The 20,282-nt window shown below is 46.0% G+C and overlaps 2 protein-coding genes across 4 annotated transcripts in view; one reads left to right on the top strand and one right to left on the bottom strand.

Annotated features, from left to right (window-relative positions):
• The first annotated feature begins 627 nt into the window (after positions 1-627).
• Positions 628-7,662, top strand: LOC121321791 (cytochrome c oxidase assembly protein COX15 homolog). 3 transcript variants are annotated; one of them, XM_041260994.1, is made up of 9 exons: positions 628-731; positions 923-1,077; positions 3,864-3,986; positions 4,188-4,374; positions 4,821-4,988; positions 5,239-5,320; positions 6,105-6,259; positions 6,618-6,731; positions 7,223-7,662. In XM_041260994.1, the coding sequence occupies exons 1-9, from the start codon at positions 663-665 to the stop codon at positions 7,352-7,354; spliced, it is 1,185 nt and encodes a 394-aa protein (XP_041116928.1). In that variant the 5' UTR covers positions 628-662; the 3' UTR covers positions 7,355-7,662. The 3 variants fall into 3 exon arrangements, with proteins under 3 accessions (XP_041116928.1, XP_041116929.1, XP_041116930.1); XM_041260995.1 differs by having other exon boundaries at positions 644-731; positions 926-1,077; XM_041260996.1 differs by lacking the exon at positions 923-1,077 and having other exon boundaries at positions 710-731.
• Positions 7,663-8,117: 455 nt separating this feature from the next.
• LOC121321619 (Kv channel-interacting protein 2-like) overlaps positions 8,118-20,282 on the bottom strand; it is a 15,808-nt gene continuing 3,643 nt past the window's right edge. The window contains exons 2-8 of the mRNA XM_041260623.1: positions 19,059-19,219; positions 18,862-18,931; positions 14,067-14,137; positions 12,738-12,845; positions 11,599-11,703; positions 10,687-10,749; positions 8,118-10,201 (exon numbers count right to left, since the gene is read on the bottom strand). Coding sequence (XP_041116557.1) covers positions 10,154-10,201; positions 10,687-10,749; positions 11,599-11,703; positions 12,738-12,845; positions 14,067-14,137; positions 18,862-18,931; positions 19,059-19,219 — 626 coding nt within the window. The 3' untranslated portion in view covers positions 8,118-10,153. The remainder of the gene's footprint in view (positions 10,202-10,686; positions 10,750-11,598; positions 11,704-12,737; positions 12,846-14,066; positions 14,138-18,861; positions 18,932-19,058; positions 19,220-20,282) is intronic.

Genomic DNA, 20,282 nt, shown 5'->3' with positions numbered 1-20,282 from the left:
GAAATAGCGGAACTAAGTTCGAATGATTGTTACTCATTCAAGCGGGGCTTTGGTTTTCACTTGTATAGTATGCTTACACATATTTTGCTGATTGGAAAGCTTTTTAAAATACACAGTTTATCAGATTAAGATGTTCATTGTTTGTTCTTCACAAACAACCACTGGATTAATTCAAGCGTTCATTTCAACAGAGGCACTTTATTGTACTAACTAAACCCTGTCATGTGATCACAAGATGACCGCGCACGAAAAGGCTTCAGCTGCGCCTGACCCCGAAAATGTAATAAATCGCACAATCTGTATTGTAAAGTGTTTTATTCATACAATTCAAATAACACCATATAAAAACATTATATTTCTGCTAGTTTCATTTTATTTTATTATTATTATTATTATTATTATTATATTATTATTATTACTTATTATAATAATAAAATTTAGTCTCCAACTTGAAACTTTCAAATTGGTACAACCAAAAATTGGTTTTTGCGAACGTGCACTTCTGTCAGCTGACTGATGCGCACACTCACGTAAGTGCGATTTGGTTATTATTATTATTATTATTATTATTATTATTATTATTATTATTATTATTATTATTTAAGTAATTACGTTATCAAACCTGTAAACATCCTCATGTATCCATGTTGTTCTTGTAGGAGATGTTGCGCTATTTATTTTCTTGCGGATGTCGGATCGCTAAGGGGTTGCATTTGAAAAGTGGCGTGCAGGTAAGAACGAATAGACCAGAGGATTCCATATATTTATCAAAGAATACATTTAACCAAAGTTAAACGGTATAATCATATACTACAACAGCCTTGGTATCACACTACAACGAAAACAGCGGGTCACGCCAAGGTCAGAGTTTCTTTGTTCTGTCAGTCACCCTCAGGTTTCTCAATCTTTCTTTGGCTTGCAGCAGCGTGTGCCCCAATGGCTGGTCAGAAGGGGGCGCAGCACTGCCACGGTCCAGGCGACGGTCCCTAACGCAGCCACGGATCGCATTGTGGGGGGCTGGCTGGTAGCCTGCAGTGGGATGGTGGTGGGGGCTGTTGTCCTCGGGGGGGTTACCAGGTAAGGTATGAGGGTGTGCGGTAGATCCAGCCCAGCTTCTGGGTTTCCTTCTTGAAGAGTTACAGAACATCATGGGTTTTGTGTAAAGAGCGGATTCATTACCCCCGTCTGTTTTAATGCCACAGGTGTATTTACTGATTGCATACCATTAGTGAGCTGAGCTGAAAAATGCACTGGTATGTCACTGCAGTTGTATTGTTTTGTCACTAGAGGGCACATGATCACTGATAGTGTTTGTTTCCCGGTGACTAAGAAAAAGGGCGACAGAGACATGAAGTGAATAGCACATTTCACATTTCTACAGGATTGTATTCTCGTTTAAAGGACTGGCAGCCAAGGCTCAAAAATCCATGTATCAAGTTTCTTACGTACTGTAGCTGTGCCAGGGCTAGTGATGAATGGCAGGGTTAACTGTAGCTGTGCCAGGGCTAGTGATGAATGGCAGGGTTAACTGTAGCTGTGCCAGGGCTGGCTGTGAATGGCAGGGTTAACTGTAACTGTGCCAGGGCTGGCGGTGAATGACAGGGTTAACTGTAACTGTGCCAGGGCTGGCGGTGAATGGCAGGGTTAACTGTAGCTGTGCCAGGGCTGGCGGTGAATGGCAGGGTTAACTGTAACTGTGCCAGGGCTGGCGGTGAATGGCAGGGTTAACTGTAGCTGTGCCAGGGCTGGTGATGAATGGCAGGGTTAACTGTAACTGTGCCAGGGCTGGCGGTGAATGGCAGGGTTAACTGTAGCTGTGCCGGGGCTGGCGATGAATGGCAGGGTTAACTGTAGCTGTGCCGGGGCTGGCGGTGAATGGCAGGGTTAACTGTAACTGTGCCAGGGCTGGCGGTGAATGGCAGGGTTAACTGTAGCTGTGCCAGGGCTGGCGGTGAATGGCAGGGTTAACTGTAACTGTGCCAGGGCTGGCGGTGAATGGCAGGGTTAACTGTAGCTGTGCCAGGGCTGGCGGTGAATGGCAGGGTTAACTGCTGTGCCAGGGCTGGGGTGAATGGCAGGGTTAACTGTAGCTGTGCCGGGGCTGGTGGTGAATGGCAGGGTTAACTGTAGCTGTGCCGGGGCTGGTGGTGAATGGCAGGGTTAACTGTAACTGTGCCGGGGCTGGCGGTGAATGGCAGGGTTAACTGTAACTGTGCCGGGGCTGGCGATGAATGGCAGGGTTAACTGTAACTGTGCCGGGGCTGGCGATGAATGGCAGGGTTAACTGTAACTGTGCCGGGGCTGGCGGTGAATGGCAGGGTTAACTGTAGCTGTGCCGGGGCTGGTGATGAATGGCAGGGTTAACTGTAACTGTGCCAGGGCTGGCGGTGAATGGCAGGGTTAACTGTAGCTGTGCCGGGGCTGGCGGTGAATGGCAGGGTTAACTGTAACTGTGCCAGGGCTGGCGGTGAATGGCAGGGTTAACTGTAGCTGTGCCAGGGCTGGTGGTGAATGGCAGGGTTAACTGTAACTGTGCCGGGGCTGGTGATGAATGGCAGGGTTAACTGTAACTGTGCCAGGGCTGGCGATGAATGGCAGGGTTAACTGTAGCTGTGCCAGGGCTGGTGATGAATGGCAGGGTTAACTGTAACTGTGCCAGGGCTGGCGATGAATGGCAGGGTTAACTGTAACTGTGCCAGGGCTGGCGATGAATGGCAGGGTTAACTGTAACTGTGCCGGGGCTGGCGATGAATGGCAGGGTTAACTGTAACTGTGCCAGGGCTGGCGATGAATGGCAGGGTTAACTGTAACTGTGCCAGGGCTGGCGATGAATGGCAGGGTTAACTGTAACTGTGCCAGGGCTGGCGATGAATGGCAGGGTTAACTGTAGCTGTGCCAGGGCTGGCGATGAATGGCAGGGTTAACTGTAGCTGTGCCAGGGCTGGCGATGAATGGCAGGGTTAACTGTAGCTGTGCCAGGGCTGGCGGTGAATGGCAGGGTTAACTGTAGCTGTGCCAGGGCTGGTGATGAATGGCAGGGTTAACTGTAGCTGTGCCAGGGCTGGTGATGAATGGCAGGGTTAACTGTAGCTGTGCCAGGGCTGGTGATGAATGGCAGGGTTAGCTGTAACTGTGCCAGGGCTGGTGATGAATGGCAAGGGTTAGCTGTAGCTGTGCCGGGGCTGGTGATGAATGGCAGGGTTAACTGTAACTGTGCCAGGGCTGGTGATGAATGGCAGGGTTAGCTGTAGCTGTGCCAGAGCTGGCGGTGAATGACAGGGTTAACTTACAGTAAGGGAATACCAAGTCCAGATTCTGCCTAATTTAGTGCTGGTCTTTAATTTACTTAACCAGGACATTTACTCATGAAGATGAAGCCTCATTTACAAGGGAGTCCTGGTAAACAATACAAAGACAATTGCAATGTATACAAACAACACAGTAACAACATGAGTGATTCAGACTTAATCCACAGCACACAGAGATCAAAGAACAGAATAAATAAGACCGGGATCTTTTTGCCAGTTTGTGGATTGAAGGAGAAGCAGTGGCAGGAAGTTTTGTACCATTCCAGATACACAGCTTACTTGACTACAGCACTATGAGCTCAGTTACACTGTTGCCTTCCAGAACCCAATGTGTTCCTGTGCTGTAGGTCATGAGGTCTGATCAGCCATACCACTGGAGTGAAATTAACAAACAGCACACGGAGGTAATTAGTCCCAGGATGGCTGTAGAGCTGGACTTAAAAATAGTTTTTTATTTTAATGATGTTCTGTGCATTGCTTAAGATGATTAACATGGAAGAAACTGTGTTTGTGTGAATTGTTAAAATGTGCAGTGTTGGATTTCTGTCTCTGCAGATTGACCGAGTCAGGTCTCTCCATGGTCGACTGGCACCTGATCAAAGAGATGAAGCCTCCAAGCACCCAGACAGAGTGGGAGGCAGAGTTTGAGAAATACCAGCAGTATCCAGAGTTCAGAATGTGAGTTCAACAGTACATCCAGTTAGAGTACTGAAATACCAGTTTTAGTGGTAATGAAAAGCTATTCAAGTAATGAAAAGCAATCTGAGAAACTTGCATGGAAATAACACCGACAATAAATGACTTGCTAGATAGTTGCTAGAAACAAAAGCCAGTGCAGATGTGTTTGTGTGAGTTGAGTAATGGTGTGGTGTCTCACAGAATGAACCATGGCATGACTCTGCCAGAGTTCAAGTTCATCTGGTACATGGAGTACTCTCACCGCATGTGGGGGCGCCTGGTGGGTCTGGCCTTCATCCTGCCAGCCGCATACTTCTGGAGGCGGGGCTACCTAAACCGAACCATGAAGGGGCGTGTCCTCGGACTCTGCAGCTTTGTCTGCTTCCAGGTGAGAGTGCATTTCATATTGTAGTTTAAAAATGTTACCCCTTTAGATGGAGCTTTGAGAACAGGCACACTTTTGCTAAGTCATGAAAGAGTGAGGAGCTTGAAAGTCATTTTCTTAGTGTGTTGTTTTTTTTTACTTTGCCCTTTTTCAGATCATTGCTGTCATTGTGAATAGTTCTTTTTAAATGACTTACTGGCTCTTGCTTCTATAAAGGCATGACAGATCAAGCTTGTGTTACATATTTCAGTAGCAGGCAACTAGTAGTGAAGAGCAGCTCATGAACTGGAGGGGGAGGGGGTGGAGGGGAGAATCTGTGCCACCTCTCATCTTTACTTTTGAAGTTCCTGGGGGGGCATGACAAAGCTGTGCAGTATGTAGCGAGCCAGTCTAGCTTTTTGAAAACCTCCCTCCGTGACTCTCCTCTCCCCCCCCCTCTCTCCTGGCAGGGACTGCTGGGCTGGTACATGGTGAAGAGCGGTCTGGAGGAGAAGCCAGACTCCCATGATGTGCCGCGGGTCAGTCAGTACCGGCTTGCAGCACACTTGGGCTCAGCGCTGCTCCTCTACTGTGGCAGCTTGTGGGCAGGGCTGTCGCTGGTGCTGCCTCAGCACAAGGTACTGTGTTCCAGGAGCAGCTGGGGCTACAACATGGATCCTATATTTATCAGCCCACCGGATACTGTAATACTGCTTTTAATACAGATACAGTCCAGGGCTGCAACCTGCCCGGAAGCCTCCTCTCAGCACAGCTTCAGACTGCAGTCATATAGATGAGCTGCTTCATTGGCTGTGCTCTGTGTTGGTGTAATAGCATGCAGAGGAGAACTATGTATTCATTGGGTAACTCTGATGTCGTATCTTTCAGTTGCCAGACACACGACAGATTACTGTGTTGAGGAGATTTGCTCGGGGGACCAGTGGTCTTGTCTTCCTGACGGCTCTCTCAGGTACTGCCTCTGTCACTGGACTGTATGCACATAGTCAATGCAGCAGTGCATTCGAAGGCTGGATCCTGTGAACTGCTTGCTGGGGTCTGATGACTGTTTACCTGGTCTTTGGTTCAGTTGTGCTATTGTACGTGTGGTGGATGGGTAGGACATGGGGCACTACTTTTATTCTGATAAAGTTTATTAACGCTTCAATGAATGCTGTGTTAGTCTAGTTAACCTCACTTTTTCCATTAAACATTTTAAAAGGGGAGGGGTGGGTCCCGAGTGGCTCACCTGGTAGCTACAGCGAGCCCTACTAGCCAGGCATCCAGTGAGCTCAGAGCACACACCTGCAGGGCTGGCCTTTGTCCTCCAGAGGCTGGTAGCTACAGTGAGCACTACTGGCCAGGCGTCCAGTGAGCTCAGAGCGCACACCTGCAGGGCTGGCCTTTGTCCTCCAGAGGCTGGTAGCTACAGTGAGCACTACTGGCCAGGCGTCCAGTGAGCTCAGAGCGCACACCTGCAGGGCTGGCCTTTGTCCTCCAGAGGCTGGTAGCTCGCTCACACCTTCCCTCGAGTTCCTATGTGTAAAAGAGGAAGCTGGCTCGGTCATGGGATCGGAGGATGCCCGCTGAGCTTCAGTTCTCCTGGGCTGTGTGAGGAATTGCTGCGGCGAGGGGAAATAATTACAGGACATTCCAAATTGGGGAGAAAATCTGGAATAAAATTATTGGTCACGCAATTCTAGTACATGCTGTGTGCTGTTCATTTCACGTTTCCAGGCTGTGGTCATTCCTTGCAGGTGCCTTTGTAGCGGGGCTGGATGCTGGCCTGGTGTATAACTCCTTCCCTAAAATGGGGGAGCGCTGGATCCCTGATGATCTGCTGGCTTTCTCTCCCACCCTGAAGAATTTCTTTGAAAACCCTACAACAGTGCAATTCGATCATCGCATACTGGTAAATGGCACTGGAGGTGCTGGCTGTCTTTATTTGCATGTCACTCTGAATGTCATAGTCTTGTGATTGCTGTGTGCCGCTCTCTTCTTATGCTCCTGTCAGTATGTCTTTATTATTCTGATTGGGTCAGATATGTGAATAAATACTATGTAGGTACTGAAATGGCAACTACAAGCAAAGGCTGCGAACGCTACAAATCATATTAAACATTCTTTCAAAGTGGATCAGGAATCAGGTCTGTGTTGGAATGAATTGATCATGAACTTCCTTTTCCTGTGGCAGCTAACCCCTCTCTATACAGAGCTACATTTCCTTACAGTAGCTGTGTTCTTCATAACTTTGCTTGTCTTCTCTCTAGGCTATCAGCTCAGTGGCTGCCATCACTGGCCTCTACCTGTTCTCTCGGAGGATCCCGCTGCCCAGAAGGACCCGAATTGCTCTCTCCTCCCTGCTTGCCATGGCGTACTTGCAGGTTGGAAAGATATCTCGAAATGCATGCAATGTTTTTTTCTAAAGAATAATGTTGCTTGTGCTAATAAGTTTTAAAAAACAGGTTATAAAATCTTGGTTAGCGCTTGTTTAATTCAGTGATAGGGGCGTAACGAGTCATACTGTATTAATGAATAGCAATATTTTCTTTACATGGTCTATCGTATCGTGAAACCAAAAGCACAACATAGCTCATTGTAGTTCCCCAAATGGATCTTGATTGAGGTGTTTTGTACTTGCTATAAATAATTTTTTTGTGGCTCATCATTAAAGACCATTTGATCCTATTACAAGAAACCCATCAGGACCATCATCTGTCTCCTGATCCATACTATATGGTGGCCTGCATGTCGTGATATTAGTGTTCTGTTAACACCCCTGTTCACTAAAGCAAGAGGATTCAGGTGTTGGACTTCCACAAGCAGGTTGCTGTTGATTGCCACGTAACGATTGTTTCTCTGTGTTTTAAATCAGGCTGGCCTGGGCATCAGCACCCTGCTCCTCTATGTCCCCACACCCCTGGCTGCCACTCATCAGTCAGGGTCCCTGGCACTGCTCTCCCTGGCAATCTGGCTGCTCGCAGAGCTCAGGAGAGTGGTCCGATAGACCTTGCTGGAGCACCTGCTCCCTTTCTCATCTTCGAGAGTGTTCCGATAGACAATGCTGCTGGATCACCTGCTCTCTTTCTGGATTGTTTGTATGGGGAAATCATCCTCTTCACAAACAACCCAACTCCAGCACACAGGCTCTTGTCTGTTTCCATACTGATTTCACTGGCCAGCATGTTGATTTATATTTTATATCGCAGTACTACAAAGAAGCTTAGTGCAGTAATACATTTAGATACACATTTCAAAGAGGGGTCTTGTTTATGAAAGCCTGTTTGAGTCAAACCTATGAACATTTTATGACTATTTTTTAGCCATCTCCTCTCTCTAGTGGACTTCCTTTTAATTCCATGATTATGCCACCAGATGGTGACAAGATACAGTGCAGGCTTGATTAAAATCAGAAAAAGGCTTTTTCATTCATATTTAATGAATGTTATTATTGAAGAAAAACCAGCAGTATGTTTATATTGACAGTAAACACAAAGAAAGCCTCATTTTGAGTCCGATTGGTGTGAACACAAACCCAGTGAATCGCATCCAAACTTCTTTGATTTTGTTATTTCATTTGTAAATCCAGTCTGCTTTTCAGATAAGGCAGTGTTACTCTCTCAACACATTTGCTAAAGAGTACTGCCCAGTTTTCTTATACATAAGACAATGTAAAATATTGTAAATTATACAAATAAATAATGTTATAAACCTTGTTCACAAGCTGTATTTTGTGTTTAATAAACTTAATAAACATTCCACAAATTGCCTTTTGCCACCACAAGGGGGTGCTGCAGGACTGGATATGCAGCTACAGTGCAGTGCGGTTCTGTCTAGTCCTGATTTATTATCAGTGAATGCAGACGGAGTGCTCTGTGCTTAGAGCTTGTTGGTATATTTTGAAGTGCTTACTAAATGTAAGCACATTCTAGTTATGTGCATTTAGACTGTTGCTTCCTTTTCATTGTGATTTTACAGATAACTGCATTGTTGGATTATTCCACGGAGGAAAAACAGACTTGCAACAGTGGTGCATAGCAACTGTGGTTTTATTTCTCTCTGTACAAAATAAAGATATTTGAAATGCAAAGCAGCCGGTAGAGACTAGATAACTCGACACGCTAACATCCAGTGAGCTACTCATTTACAATGCTATAGAAACAGTGCATGCGCATATACAGCCGTGAGGATCTCATTTGTCTTTACTGGAAGATTTGGTACGACTCTGGTGTGCACATGGCATTGATGCCAGAGGGACTGTAGTATGACATGTCCCCATCACTGATCGCAGTCCAAGATATTTGAAAAGGTTTGGAGCCTGTGGAGGCTCCTGCTCCTACTAGAACACTAATCTCAATGGGATCCATGCAAGTCCTACTGACAGGAACCAGGAAATCAGTCCATTTCTACTAATGAACCCAACTGTCACACACATTGTCAGAATCAGTACGTGGCATTGGGGATCGTGGCATGTGATTAGAACATTGGTTTGTTTTTGGTTTGTTTGATAATTGGTTTTTAACAAGAGATGTCATCTTTCAATCTATTCAAAAACAGTGCTTTAAAACCTGCATAAAAAGTTTAACAATAAAAGTACATGTAATAATAAATGTGACTTTACAGCAATACAGCTGCTGAGTGGGGAGTTAGAGGCAGGTTCTCTATTATGAGAGGAAAGAACTGTGCATTCACATCACACACCTAGTGCAATAATCTCACAACATTCATATCACACAACTAGTGCAATGATATCACATAACTCGGGGCATTTATTGTGTATGTGAATCTTTCAGAAAGATTGTGTCCCACTGCTCTTTCTCAACACTTCAAAAGCATATTCTTCTTATCTAATACTTCACACTACTTGACAGTTAACCCTTTTTATTCTGGATCTGCCGATGGTTCCTAGTGCGCATTACAACCACAATACAAGTTTCTTAGTAGTTCTGATGAAAGCACCAAAGGGGATGAAAGAACTGGCGTTACAACTGTGAAAAAAAGATCTTGCTGAATGTAGGCAACAAAAGACTAAGCAAAGCCAGAGAGAAAAACAAAACACATAAAACACATGTTCTGGGTAACAGCTAATCAAAACTAATAAATAAATATTTCACTTGAAATATTTCCCTTGGGCTGTGGGTTCAGTTCTCTTGCTTCCACTTCACGGCCTGTGATTCTTACTCAAGAGCATTGTGGGTATTGGCACTCTTATACCCTGTGCTGTGATACAGTGTAGCTCTTGTGCTCCAGCAGTCTCAGTCAGGGACATTCAGTCACTCTAGACTCATGATTGTGTCATCATGACATCATAGAAGGGGTGGGGGTGAGGTATCTATCCATATATATATATATATATATATATATATATATAATATATATATATATATATATATATATGCACAAAGTACATTAGATAGGCTTTGGAGTATCTTTTCAATTACTAAGAGACTGCTAGAGTGGATGTGATAATCTCATGCTATATAAAATGAATGAGTTATTGTAAATCAATACTGTCTGCAGTGCTATGGTAACAAGACTGTGGATTTCATGGATTTGTTTATTTTTCATGATGCCTCTTGCAGTGCCCGAATTGTCCCAAATTTTCAAAGGAGAGGCCCTGAAATCCAGCCAGCAAAACGCTTTTTAAAAATACATCACCTTTTCTTTCTCATTGTTCCGGGTTTAGTTTATTTATTTTTTCCCATGTCACTTCTCCCAATGGCTCTTGTGTAAAAAATAAAAGCCCAGAGTGTCCCAGGAGGGCAGCGCCGCGGGAGGGACCTGGCTCTCTCCAGGACTTCCTCCTCTAGATAACATTATCAAACAGCTGCATAGACCTCATGATGTTTTCATCCTAAAAACAGAACCAACAAAATATATGACATCAAATCATCTTCTACGGCAAAATACATGACGTCAGAGCATCATCTATCCCCAAAATACATGAGTCAAATCATCTTCTACCCCAAAATACATGACGTCAAATCATCTTCTACCCCAAAATACATGAAGTCAAATCACCTTCTAACCCCAAAATACATGACGTCAAATCACCTTCTAACCCTACCTCAGAGCAGCTGTTCACAAAAAGATATCTGTATTCATCCAGTAAAACAAAAGTGCAGGGATTCTACGACAATTACAATCTGGAGGGCCTGGTTGGAATTCTGTACTGTGATTAGGATACTGGATTTGATTTCTTGATTTTTTGTCGCTATTTATAGCGCATGTCTTTAAAGCCAACTGAAGAAGCAAATACACTCACTCATTTTATCTGTAAGAATGTTGAAGGGATTTAAAACAAGTCCAATTTAGTCAATTTTCTACCAATAAACATACCTTCTGACATGACTCAATGAACTCTTCTATTGTCACGACCCCATCGTTATTCCTGTCCATTTTCTGAAAAGCAATACACAAATCAGGGATTTTACAAGAACAAATTACACATAAAAAAACAAATGTTTCAAAATGTTCCTATATTTAAAATACTTTGTATAATCCTCTGGGGAAATAAAGATTACTAGTTAATGCATTCCCTGCCTGTGCAGTAACCTCTTTGGGTGGATTCATTCACAGCAGCATTCCCTGCCTGTGCAGTAACCTCTTTGGGTGGATTCATTCACAGCGGCATTCCCTGCCTGTGCAGTAACCTCTTTGGGTGGATTCATTCACAGCGGCATTCCCTGCCTGTGCAGTAACCTCTTTGGGTGGATTCATTCACAGCAGCATTCCCTGCCTGTGCAGTAACCTCTTTGGGTGGATTCATTCACAGCGGCATTCCCTGCCTGTGCAGTAACCTCTTTGGGTGGATTCATTCACAGCGGCATTTCCTGCCTGTGCAGTAACCTCTTTGGGTGGATTCATTCACAGCGGCATTTCCTGCCTGTGCAGTAACCTCTTTGGGTGGATTCATTCACAGCAGCATTCCCTGCCTGTGCAGTAACCTCTTTGGGTGGATTCATTCACAGCGGCATTCCCTGCCTGTGCAGTAACCTCTTTGGGTGGATTCATTCACAGCGGCATTTCCTGCCTGTGCAGTAACCTCTTTGGGTGGATTCATTCACAGCAGCATTCCCTGCCTGTGCAGTAACCTCTTTGGGTGGATTCATTCACAGCGGCATTCCCTGCCTGTGCAGTAACCTCTTTGGGTGGATTCATTCACAGCGGCATTCCCTGCCTGTGCAGTAACCTCTTTGGGTGGATTCATTCAGTTTCTATTGCTCTTCATGCTCTGGCTGCAGGTGTTACCTGAAAGAAGGACTCCACATGTTCCCTGTGTGCATCATCCTGCATGCAGGGGGAGGTGCATTTCCCCATCATGTCGTAGATCGATTTCATTATAGCCATCATCTCCTGCAAAGCACAATAAAGCACTTCAGCTCTTAATACACATGCCAGGAAGTCCTGAAGCATCATAGCCACAATATACAGTATTTAGATAGAAAGGTGGTCCCTTTATATGTGTTTGGAGCGGCTGACAGGCTGGCTTGTAATTAAACAGTTCTGCCATCACCTTCCGTGATATGAGTATTATGACATTTAATCTACATATGGAGAGTGTGGAATGGTACAGTGAGAAGATGAAAGCCTCAGTGAGAAGCACAGATAGGTATTGGAGAGCATGCGTCATGAAAGCCTCAGTGAGAAACACATATAGGCCCTGGGGAGCATGCTTCATGAAAGCCTTGGTGAGAAGCACAGATAAACATTGGAGAGCATGCTTCATGAAAGCCTCAGTGAAAAGCACAGATAGGCATTGGAGAGCATGTTTCATGAAAGCCTCAGTAAAAAGCACAGATAGGCATTGGAGAGCATGCCTCATGAAAGCTTCAGTGAGAATCACAGATAGGCATTGGAGAGCATGCTTCATGAAAGCCTCAGTGAGAATCACAGATAGGCATTGTAGAGCATGCTTCATGAAAGCCTCAATGAGAAGCACAGATAGACATTAGAGAGCATGCTTCATGAAAGCCTCAGTAAAAAGCACAGATAGGCATTGGAGAGCATGCTTCATGAAAGCCTCAGTGAGAATCACAGATAGGCATTGGAGAGCATGCTTCATGAAAGCCTCAGTGAGAATCACAGATAGAGCATGCATGAAAGCCTCAGTGAGAACCACAGAGAGCATGCTTTATGAAAGCCTCAGTGAGAATCACAGATAGGCTTTGGAGAGCATGCTTTATGAAAGCCTCAGTGAGAATCACAGATAGGCTTTGGGGAACATGCTTCATGAAAGCCTCAGTGAGAACCACAGATAGGCTTTGGGGAACATGCTTCATGAAAGCCTCAGTGAGAACCACAGATAGGCTTTGGGAACATGCTTCATGAAAGCCTCTGTGAGAATCACAGATAGGCTTTGGGGAACATGTTTGTTGTTCAGAGCACACCTCTTTGGTGATGCAGCCGTCCTTGTTGAGATCATAGAGGTTGAAAGCCCAGTTCAGCCGATCATTAATGGTGCCTCTAAGGATAATGGACAGCCCCATGACAAAATCCTGGGGAGAGAACACACAAGTCTTCTTACAGACAGCTATTAGCAATCCACTGGGACCCGTTCATACAGTTAAATACCTGCTCACACAAACCTCACTGTACCAGAGACAGCATGTCAAATACAGCTAAACAAACCTCACTGTACCAGAGACGGCATGTCAAATACAGCTAAACAAACCTCACTGTACCAGAGAGACAGCATGTCAAATACAGCTAAACAAACCTCACTGTACCAGAGACAGCATGTCAAATACAGCTTAACAAACCTCACTGTACCAGAGACAGCATGTCAAATACAGCTAAACAAACCTCACTGTACCAGAGAGACAGCATGTCAAATACAGCTAAACAAACCTCACTGTACCAGAGACAGCATGTCAAATACAGCTAAACAAACCTCACTGTACCAGAGACAGCATGTCAAATACAGCTAAACAAACCTCACTGTACCAGAGACAGCATGTCAAATACAGCTAAACAAACCTCACTGTACCAGAGAGACAGCATGTCAAATACAGCTAAACAAACCTCACTGTACCAGAGACAGCATGTCAAATACAGCTAAACAAACCTCACTGTACCAGAGAGACAGCATGTCAAATACAGCTAAACAAACCTCACTGTACCAGAGAGACAGCATGTCAAATACAGCTAAACAAACCTCACTGTACCAGAGAGACAGCATGTCAAATACAGCTAAACAAACCTCACTGTACCAGAGACAGCATGTCAAATACAGCTAAACAAACCTCACTGTACCAGAGAGACAGCATGTCAAATACAGCTAAACAAACCTCACTGTACCAGAGACAGCATGTCAAATACAGCTAAACAAACCTCACTGTACCAGAGAGACAGCATGTCAAATACAGCTAAACAAACCTCACTGTACGAGAGAGACAGCATGTCAAATACAGCTAAACAAACCTCACTGTACCAGAGAGACAGCATCTCAAATACAGCTAAACAAACCTCACTGTACGAGAGAGACAGCATGTCAAATACAGCTAAACAAACCTCACTGTACCAGAGACAGCATGTCAAATACAGCTAAACAAACCTCACTGTACCAGAGACAGCATGTCAAATACAGCTAAACAAACCTCACTGTACCAGAGACAGCATGTCAAATACAGCTAAACAAACCTCACTGTACCAGAGATAGCATGTAAAATAGAGTTAAACACCCCCTCACACAAATAGGCAGATTTATTCATTCTTACCTCAAAGCTGATAGATCCGTTTTTGTCAGTGTCAAAAGCTTCAAACAGGAAGTGTGCATATGTACTTGAATCTAAAAAATAAAATAATTCTCAGTGTTCTCAGGATGCAGATATGAATTCAGCAGCTACATCAGCTCAGCATGTTCCATAAAAACAGAACTGCAACTTGGCCTACTGTAACCCTAGTTCTCTGAAAGAGAAGATGACCACTAACATGATTATGGGATATTATAGCTATTTACACCAGAGCTGTCGATAGGCCCCTTCCTGGTCCCGCCCACTGAGGGATTAAAACTGTCATCCTGAGGACACCATTTCTCTTTTTGCTTCTCAAGATGGTAAGTTAAGAACCTCTGTGTTTAGCTGAGCGTTATTGTAAAAACAGCTTCCTGAGTCAACTGCAGTTCCCCTGCACATCATCCCAAGGAGGCCAGTTCTCTTTTTCCATTGAACCCGTGAGGGCGACCGATGCGACTTCATGGTTGGTGGTTGTCTTCTCTTTCAGGGAACCAGGGTTACGGTAGGTATCCTAATGTTCCTTTTAAATTTGATGATGACCACCAACATGACTATAGGATAGTATACCAGAGCCTTTGTGAGGGAGAAGGAACAGCAGTATGCGAGGGACACATCAGCACCGCATAGCCCAGAGGTTAGTGGTGTGATCTTGCACCCTCAAGGACCCTTATGTCTAATGAAGGCAGGGCAGGGCCTACCATATTAAGGTGGTAGAACCTGGAGAAATCATGTGGCATAGCCCAGCTAGCCACAGTACAAATATCGGACAGCGAGGCGTGACTACAAAGAGCTGGTCAGACTGATGTAGAGCTCTTGTCCTATCCACGTAGCATCTCAATGCCTGCACTGGGCAGAGGAAATTCAATCTCTCCTCCTCCCTTGAAGAAAAACGGGGGTGGATGGAAGGACTCCAGTTCCACAGACTGATTAATGTGGAAGGCTGTGATCACCTTGGAGAGGAAAGCAGGGTTGGTGCGCAGTGACACCGTGCTGCTATCCTCCCCAATATGGATGCAGGAGCTGTGCACAGACAACGCCTGCAGCTCACTGACCCACTTTGCAAGGTGATAGTCACAAGGAAGGCTGTCTTCATGGACAGGAACTTCAACTCTATGGAGTGTATGGGCTCAAACGGGACCTTTGTGAGAGATTCAGAACAATATCAAGGCTCCATTCAGGGAGAAGCCTTGAAAACATATGAAGATCTAAAGAGAGGCCCAATGGCAGCACAGCGAACTCATAAACGCTTCCATGAAAGGCAACAGAAAATACCTTGAGTAGCAGTACCCCTCTCTGTGGGAGGTGGGGTCTATGAGACGAATGGCTCTCTTGCACAGCAAGGCAGCCACTTCCTTCTGAAGTACCAAGGACTGGAGAGGGTCTCTCACAAAAGTATTTGTGATTCCTCAAAAGGGAGGAGGTCTCAAGCAGAACTGAAGCGCGTAACCGTTGTGCACAGTGGCGAGCACCCACGTAGGAGTCCGATGTGCAGGCGTGCCAGTACTGAAGCTGTTGTGCTGAAAAGGGAGTCTGAGGCTGCAAGCCTTCAGGGGCCATGCCGGGGCTGCTGAGTTTGTGGGGGGGGGGGGGCAGTTTGGGGTGGCTGTCTAGGGCAGTGGCCTTAGAAATGCCTCCTGGGATGCTGGTGAATGGGCTGGCCATGTCCTGCATTCCTTCTGTCTGCTGGGAGGGGCCGGTTTTTTCGCTGCTGGTGTGTCCTGTAGGCGATGCCTTAGGTCACCCAGCAGAGCCGTCCTGGTGACATTTCTCGTCAGAGGAGCTTGCCAGCGGTTCGACCTGCCCCATGCGGGAGCGTGGGGAGGGAGCAACGTGGCAACCTGCCAGGACGCCTCGCGTTCCCTGTGGGATCTCTGCAGAATCTCCTCCACGGCTGGCCCAAAGGTATGTCCCGCGGATATAAGCGTGTATAGAAGTGCAGCCTTATCTGCATCGGGGACCCTGGCATGCGACAACCACAGCTGTCTGCGAGCCACAGTTAAGCTAGTCAGACTCTGGCCACTAGCTTGCCCTTGCAGACTGGAGATCTGAAGCAGCGTGCTGGACAGGAGGCGTAGTTCAGTGGCCATCGGCTCAGGGAGCAGGACCTCATGCAGTACGTCATCCATATTGGCCGTCAGTATGTTCATCGTGTTTGCCAGGCGGGTTACCTGTGCCTCTGCTGCATACATCCACTTGAGGTGCATTTCCATCACCTTGCACTGCGGGTTCAGACATGCCACATCTCTGGCCAGTCCTCCCGCTGGCGGGGCCTTAACCAGGGACGCAATGGTGGAGTCTACCGAGGGGATTGGGGCTGTATAGGAGCTGGGACTGTGGCAGGAGCTGCAGATGCCTATTTAGACAAGAGCTCCAGGACCTGGGCCATCTGGGCTTTCAGGTCCATAATGTCCCTCGTCTGTTTAGAACGCTTCACCCTTCTCACCTTCGGGGATTGGGAGCGACTGCGGGTGGCCTGTGCATTTGGGATGTCTAGCAAGGGGTCCTGAGACAGGTCATGGAGGAGGGGTTCTGGGGCTCCAAGAGCTGCCGACAGTCCGGCCACCAAGTACCCTCGTGGCTCTCTCCAGCCTGTTTTCCTTCACCCGGGGCTTAAAAGCCACACAGATACTGCAGTACACTTCTCTCTCAAGGGCCAAGGTAGAATGCTGGACTCCCAAGCACGAGGTACTGAAGCACCAGGGGCAGCTATACAACGGTGCCTACCCTAACCGTTGGTCACACACCTGGTCAGTGTGTAGCATACACCAGGGAGACACAAGGGCCGAAGCCACAGAGGGTGAGTTGAAGGTAGACAGCAAAAAACACGGTAGAAACAGATGGGGGAGAACACACTGTTGTTTGTTTACAAGGCCCGAATCATCGAGGTGGGCAGGCCTATGCAGCCAGCAAGGTCTACTGTACAGTGGGATGAAGTAACAGAGCTCGGTGGAGGAATACATGGCTGGATGGCTATTGTAACAACCGTGCTGCAGCTAATCCACAGCACAACCTTGAAAACAGGGCCATACTGTCTAATACAGAGACGAGGGACGCGCAGCAGCAGCCAAACAACAAGGCCCAAGTCAGCTGCCAGACGGCGGCTGGGAGAATCACTCGACAGCGGGGATGAGGCAAGATCTGGTCCCGTTGAGGAACTGTATTCTCCTAAGAGCCTAGTTTTTAGAAGGGAAAAAAACACACACACACTTCTTTATTATTGCACAGGCAGTCGAGGAAGAAACTTCAGTTTGGAGTCGGCAAGCCGGCTTTCAGCACGAGTGCAGGGGAACTGCAGTCGACTCAGGACGCTCTTTTTACAATAACGCTCAGCTAAACACAGAGGTTCTTAACTTACCATCTTGAGAAGAAAAAAGAGAAATGGAGTTTTAATCCCTTGGTGGGCGGGACCGAATGCGTCATCCCAGGAAGGGGCCTATCAGCAGCTCTGGTGTAAAGAGCTCCGTAATACATAAGAACATAAGAACTTAAGAAAGTTTACAAACGAGAGGAGGCCATTCGGCCCATCTTGCTCGTTTGGTTGTTAGTAGCTTATTGATCCCAGAATCTCATCAAGCAGCTTCTTGAAGGATCCCAGGGTGTCATCTTCAACATTACTGGGGAGTTGATTCCAGACCCTCACAATTCTCTGTGTAAAAAAGTGCCTCCTATTTTCTGTTCTGAATGCCCCTTTGTCTAATCTCCATTTGTGACCCCTGGTCCTTGTTTCTTTTTTCAGGCTGAAAAAGTCCCTTGGGTCGACACTGTCAATACCTTTTAGAATTTTGAATGCTTGAATTAGGTCGCCACATAGTCTTCTTTGTTCAAGACTGAACAGATTCAATTCTTTTAGCCTGTCTGCATATGACATGCCTTTTAAGCCCGGAATAATTCTGGTCGCTCTTCTCTGCACTCTTTCTAGAGCAGCAATATCTTTTTTATAGCGAGGTGACCAGAACTGAACACAATATTCAAGATGAAGTCTTACTAGTGCATTGTACAGTTTTAACATTACTTCCCTTGATTTAAATTCAACACTTTTCACAATGTATCTGAGCATCTTGTTAGCCTTTTTTATAGCTTCCCCACATTGTCTAGATGAAGACATTTCTGAGTCAACAAAAACTCCTAGGTCTTTTTCATAGATTCCTTCTCCAATTTCAGTATCTCCCATATGATATTTATAATGTACATTTTTATTGCCTGCGTGCAGTACCTTACACTTTTCTCTATTAAATGTCATTTGCCATGTGTCTGCCCAGTTTTGAATCTTGTCTAGATCATTTTGAATGACCTTTGCTGCTGCAACAGTGTTTGCTTACTATACTAGAATCTAAATCATTAATGTAGATTAGGAATAGCAGAGGACCTAATACTGATCCCTGTGGTACACCACACTCCATTCTGAGGTTTTTCCTCTAATCAGTACTTTCTGTTTTCTACATATTAACCACTCCCTAATCCATGTACATGCGTTTCCTTGAATCCCAACTACGTTCAGTTTGCGAATTAATCTTTTGTGCGGGACTTTGTCAAAAGCTTTCTGGAAATCTAAATAAACCATGTCATATGCTTTGCAATTAGCCATTATTGATACCTACCCAATGGGCAGAGATATCCCATAGTCATGTTGGTGGTCGTCTTTGAATTGAAAGGGAACAGCAACACACATGCTCTGTATTGTGTACCAACCCATTCACTGGCTTTCGAGTAGACACAAATACACTTCACTGTTAAGAGGGAATACAAACAGGGATGAAAAAGAGCAGCTGACACTCACCTCCTTGGGGGAAGAACTGGGAATAAATCAGCTTGAAGGACTCCTCATTGACCACACCGCTGGGACTCTCCTGCAGGGGGCAGCACAGACACCATGGTTAGAGGTAAGTCGCTCACTCACTGGGAGAGAGCCATGAGAGAAAGTGAAACAAAGAAAGACAGTTTGGAGAGAGAAGTAGTAAAAAGAGGAAGGCTTACATTCTTGAATCCCCGGTAGAGGACTTGCAGCTCTTTCTTGGTGAACTTGGTTTGCTCCTGAAGCTTGCCAAGTCCCTCTGGCCGATAACACACAGTGGAGAGTTCAAAATCATCCTCTGTGCTGTCTGTGAGAGGGATTAGAAAAACACAGTGATTACTGACTGAAACACAGTCTATACTGTCCAGCCTCTATCTTCTGACACAGGATTCAGAAAGACAACATGTTCATGAAGTGCACAGTGCTCCCTCAGGCTGCAGCTCCCATAGAACCTGGCCTCTCTCACAGTGTGTGCCAGTGCCAGTCTAGAACCTGGCCTCTCTCACAGTGTGTGCAAGTGCCAGTTTAGAACCTGGCCTCTCTCACAGTGTGTGCAGTGCCAGTCTAGAACCTGGCCTCTCTCACAGTGTGTGCCAGTGCCAGTGTAGAACCTGGCCTCTCTCACTGTGTGTGCAGTGCCAGTCTAGAACATGTCCTCTCTCACAGTGTGTGCTAGTGCCAGTCTAGAACCTGTCCTCTCTCACAGTGTGTGCAGTGCCAGTATAGAACCTGGCCTCTCTCACAGTGTGTGCCAGTGCCAGTACAGAACCTGGCCTCTCTCACAGTGTGTGCCAGTGCCAGTCTAGAACCTGGCCTCTCTCACAGTGTGTGCAGTGCCAGTCTAGAACCTGTCCTCTCTCACAGTGTGTGCAGTGCCAGTACAGAACCTGGCCTCTCTCACAGTGTGTGCCAGTGCCAGTATAGAACCTGTCCTCTCTCACAGTGTGTGCAGTGCCAGTACAGAACCTGGCCTCTCTCACAGTGTGTGCCAGTGCCAGTATAGAACCTGGCCCCTCTCACAGTGTGTGCCAGTGCCAGTCTAGAACCTGGCCTCTCTCACAGTGTGTGCTAGTGCCAGTATAGAACCTGGATATGGCATCTTGATTAGAACCAGTTTAAGTCTCTTTGCATGATTGAGGACCAGCTTTGGTTCAGTTCTTATTGATTAAGTTCTCTTAGCACTTTTTTTCTTAATAGACAGCCAATACTGGAGCTCCCAAATGAAAAGGTAAAGAAGTAAAAATACAGCAGAGCAGCAACGAGACAACACTGAAAACTTAACCAAGCTTCTCATCAACACCTGACAGAGAACACTCAAATGAACCTACCTTTGCAGCACAATCCAGTGCTGTAAACGGACATATGAACCAGTTACCTTCCAAACTGTATCCCAGCACTCTACCCAC

The sequence above is a fragment of the Polyodon spathula genome, chromosome 10, assembly GCF_017654505.1.
Source record: "Polyodon spathula isolate WHYD16114869_AA chromosome 10, ASM1765450v1, whole genome shotgun sequence".
NCBI lineage: Eukaryota > Metazoa > Chordata > Actinopteri > Acipenseriformes > Polyodontidae > Polyodon > Polyodon spathula.
Note: the sequence above shows the minus strand (reverse complement) of the source record. Positions and strands in the feature narration are given on the sequence as shown.

Bases quoted from the DNA above. Each gene is read 5' to 3' on its own strand.
- LOC121321791 (XM_041260994.1), top strand. From the start codon at position 663: ATGTTGCGCTATTTATTTTCTTGCGGATGTCGGATCGCTAAGGGGTTG. The intron at 732-922 runs GTAAGAACGAAT...TTTGGCTTGCAG, and splicing joins ATTTGAAAAGTGGCGTGCAG to CAGCGTGTGCCCCAATGGCT. The intron at 3,987-4,187 runs GTGAGTTCAACA...GGTGTCTCACAG, and splicing joins CAGTATCCAGAGTTCAGAAT to AATGAACCATGGCATGACTC.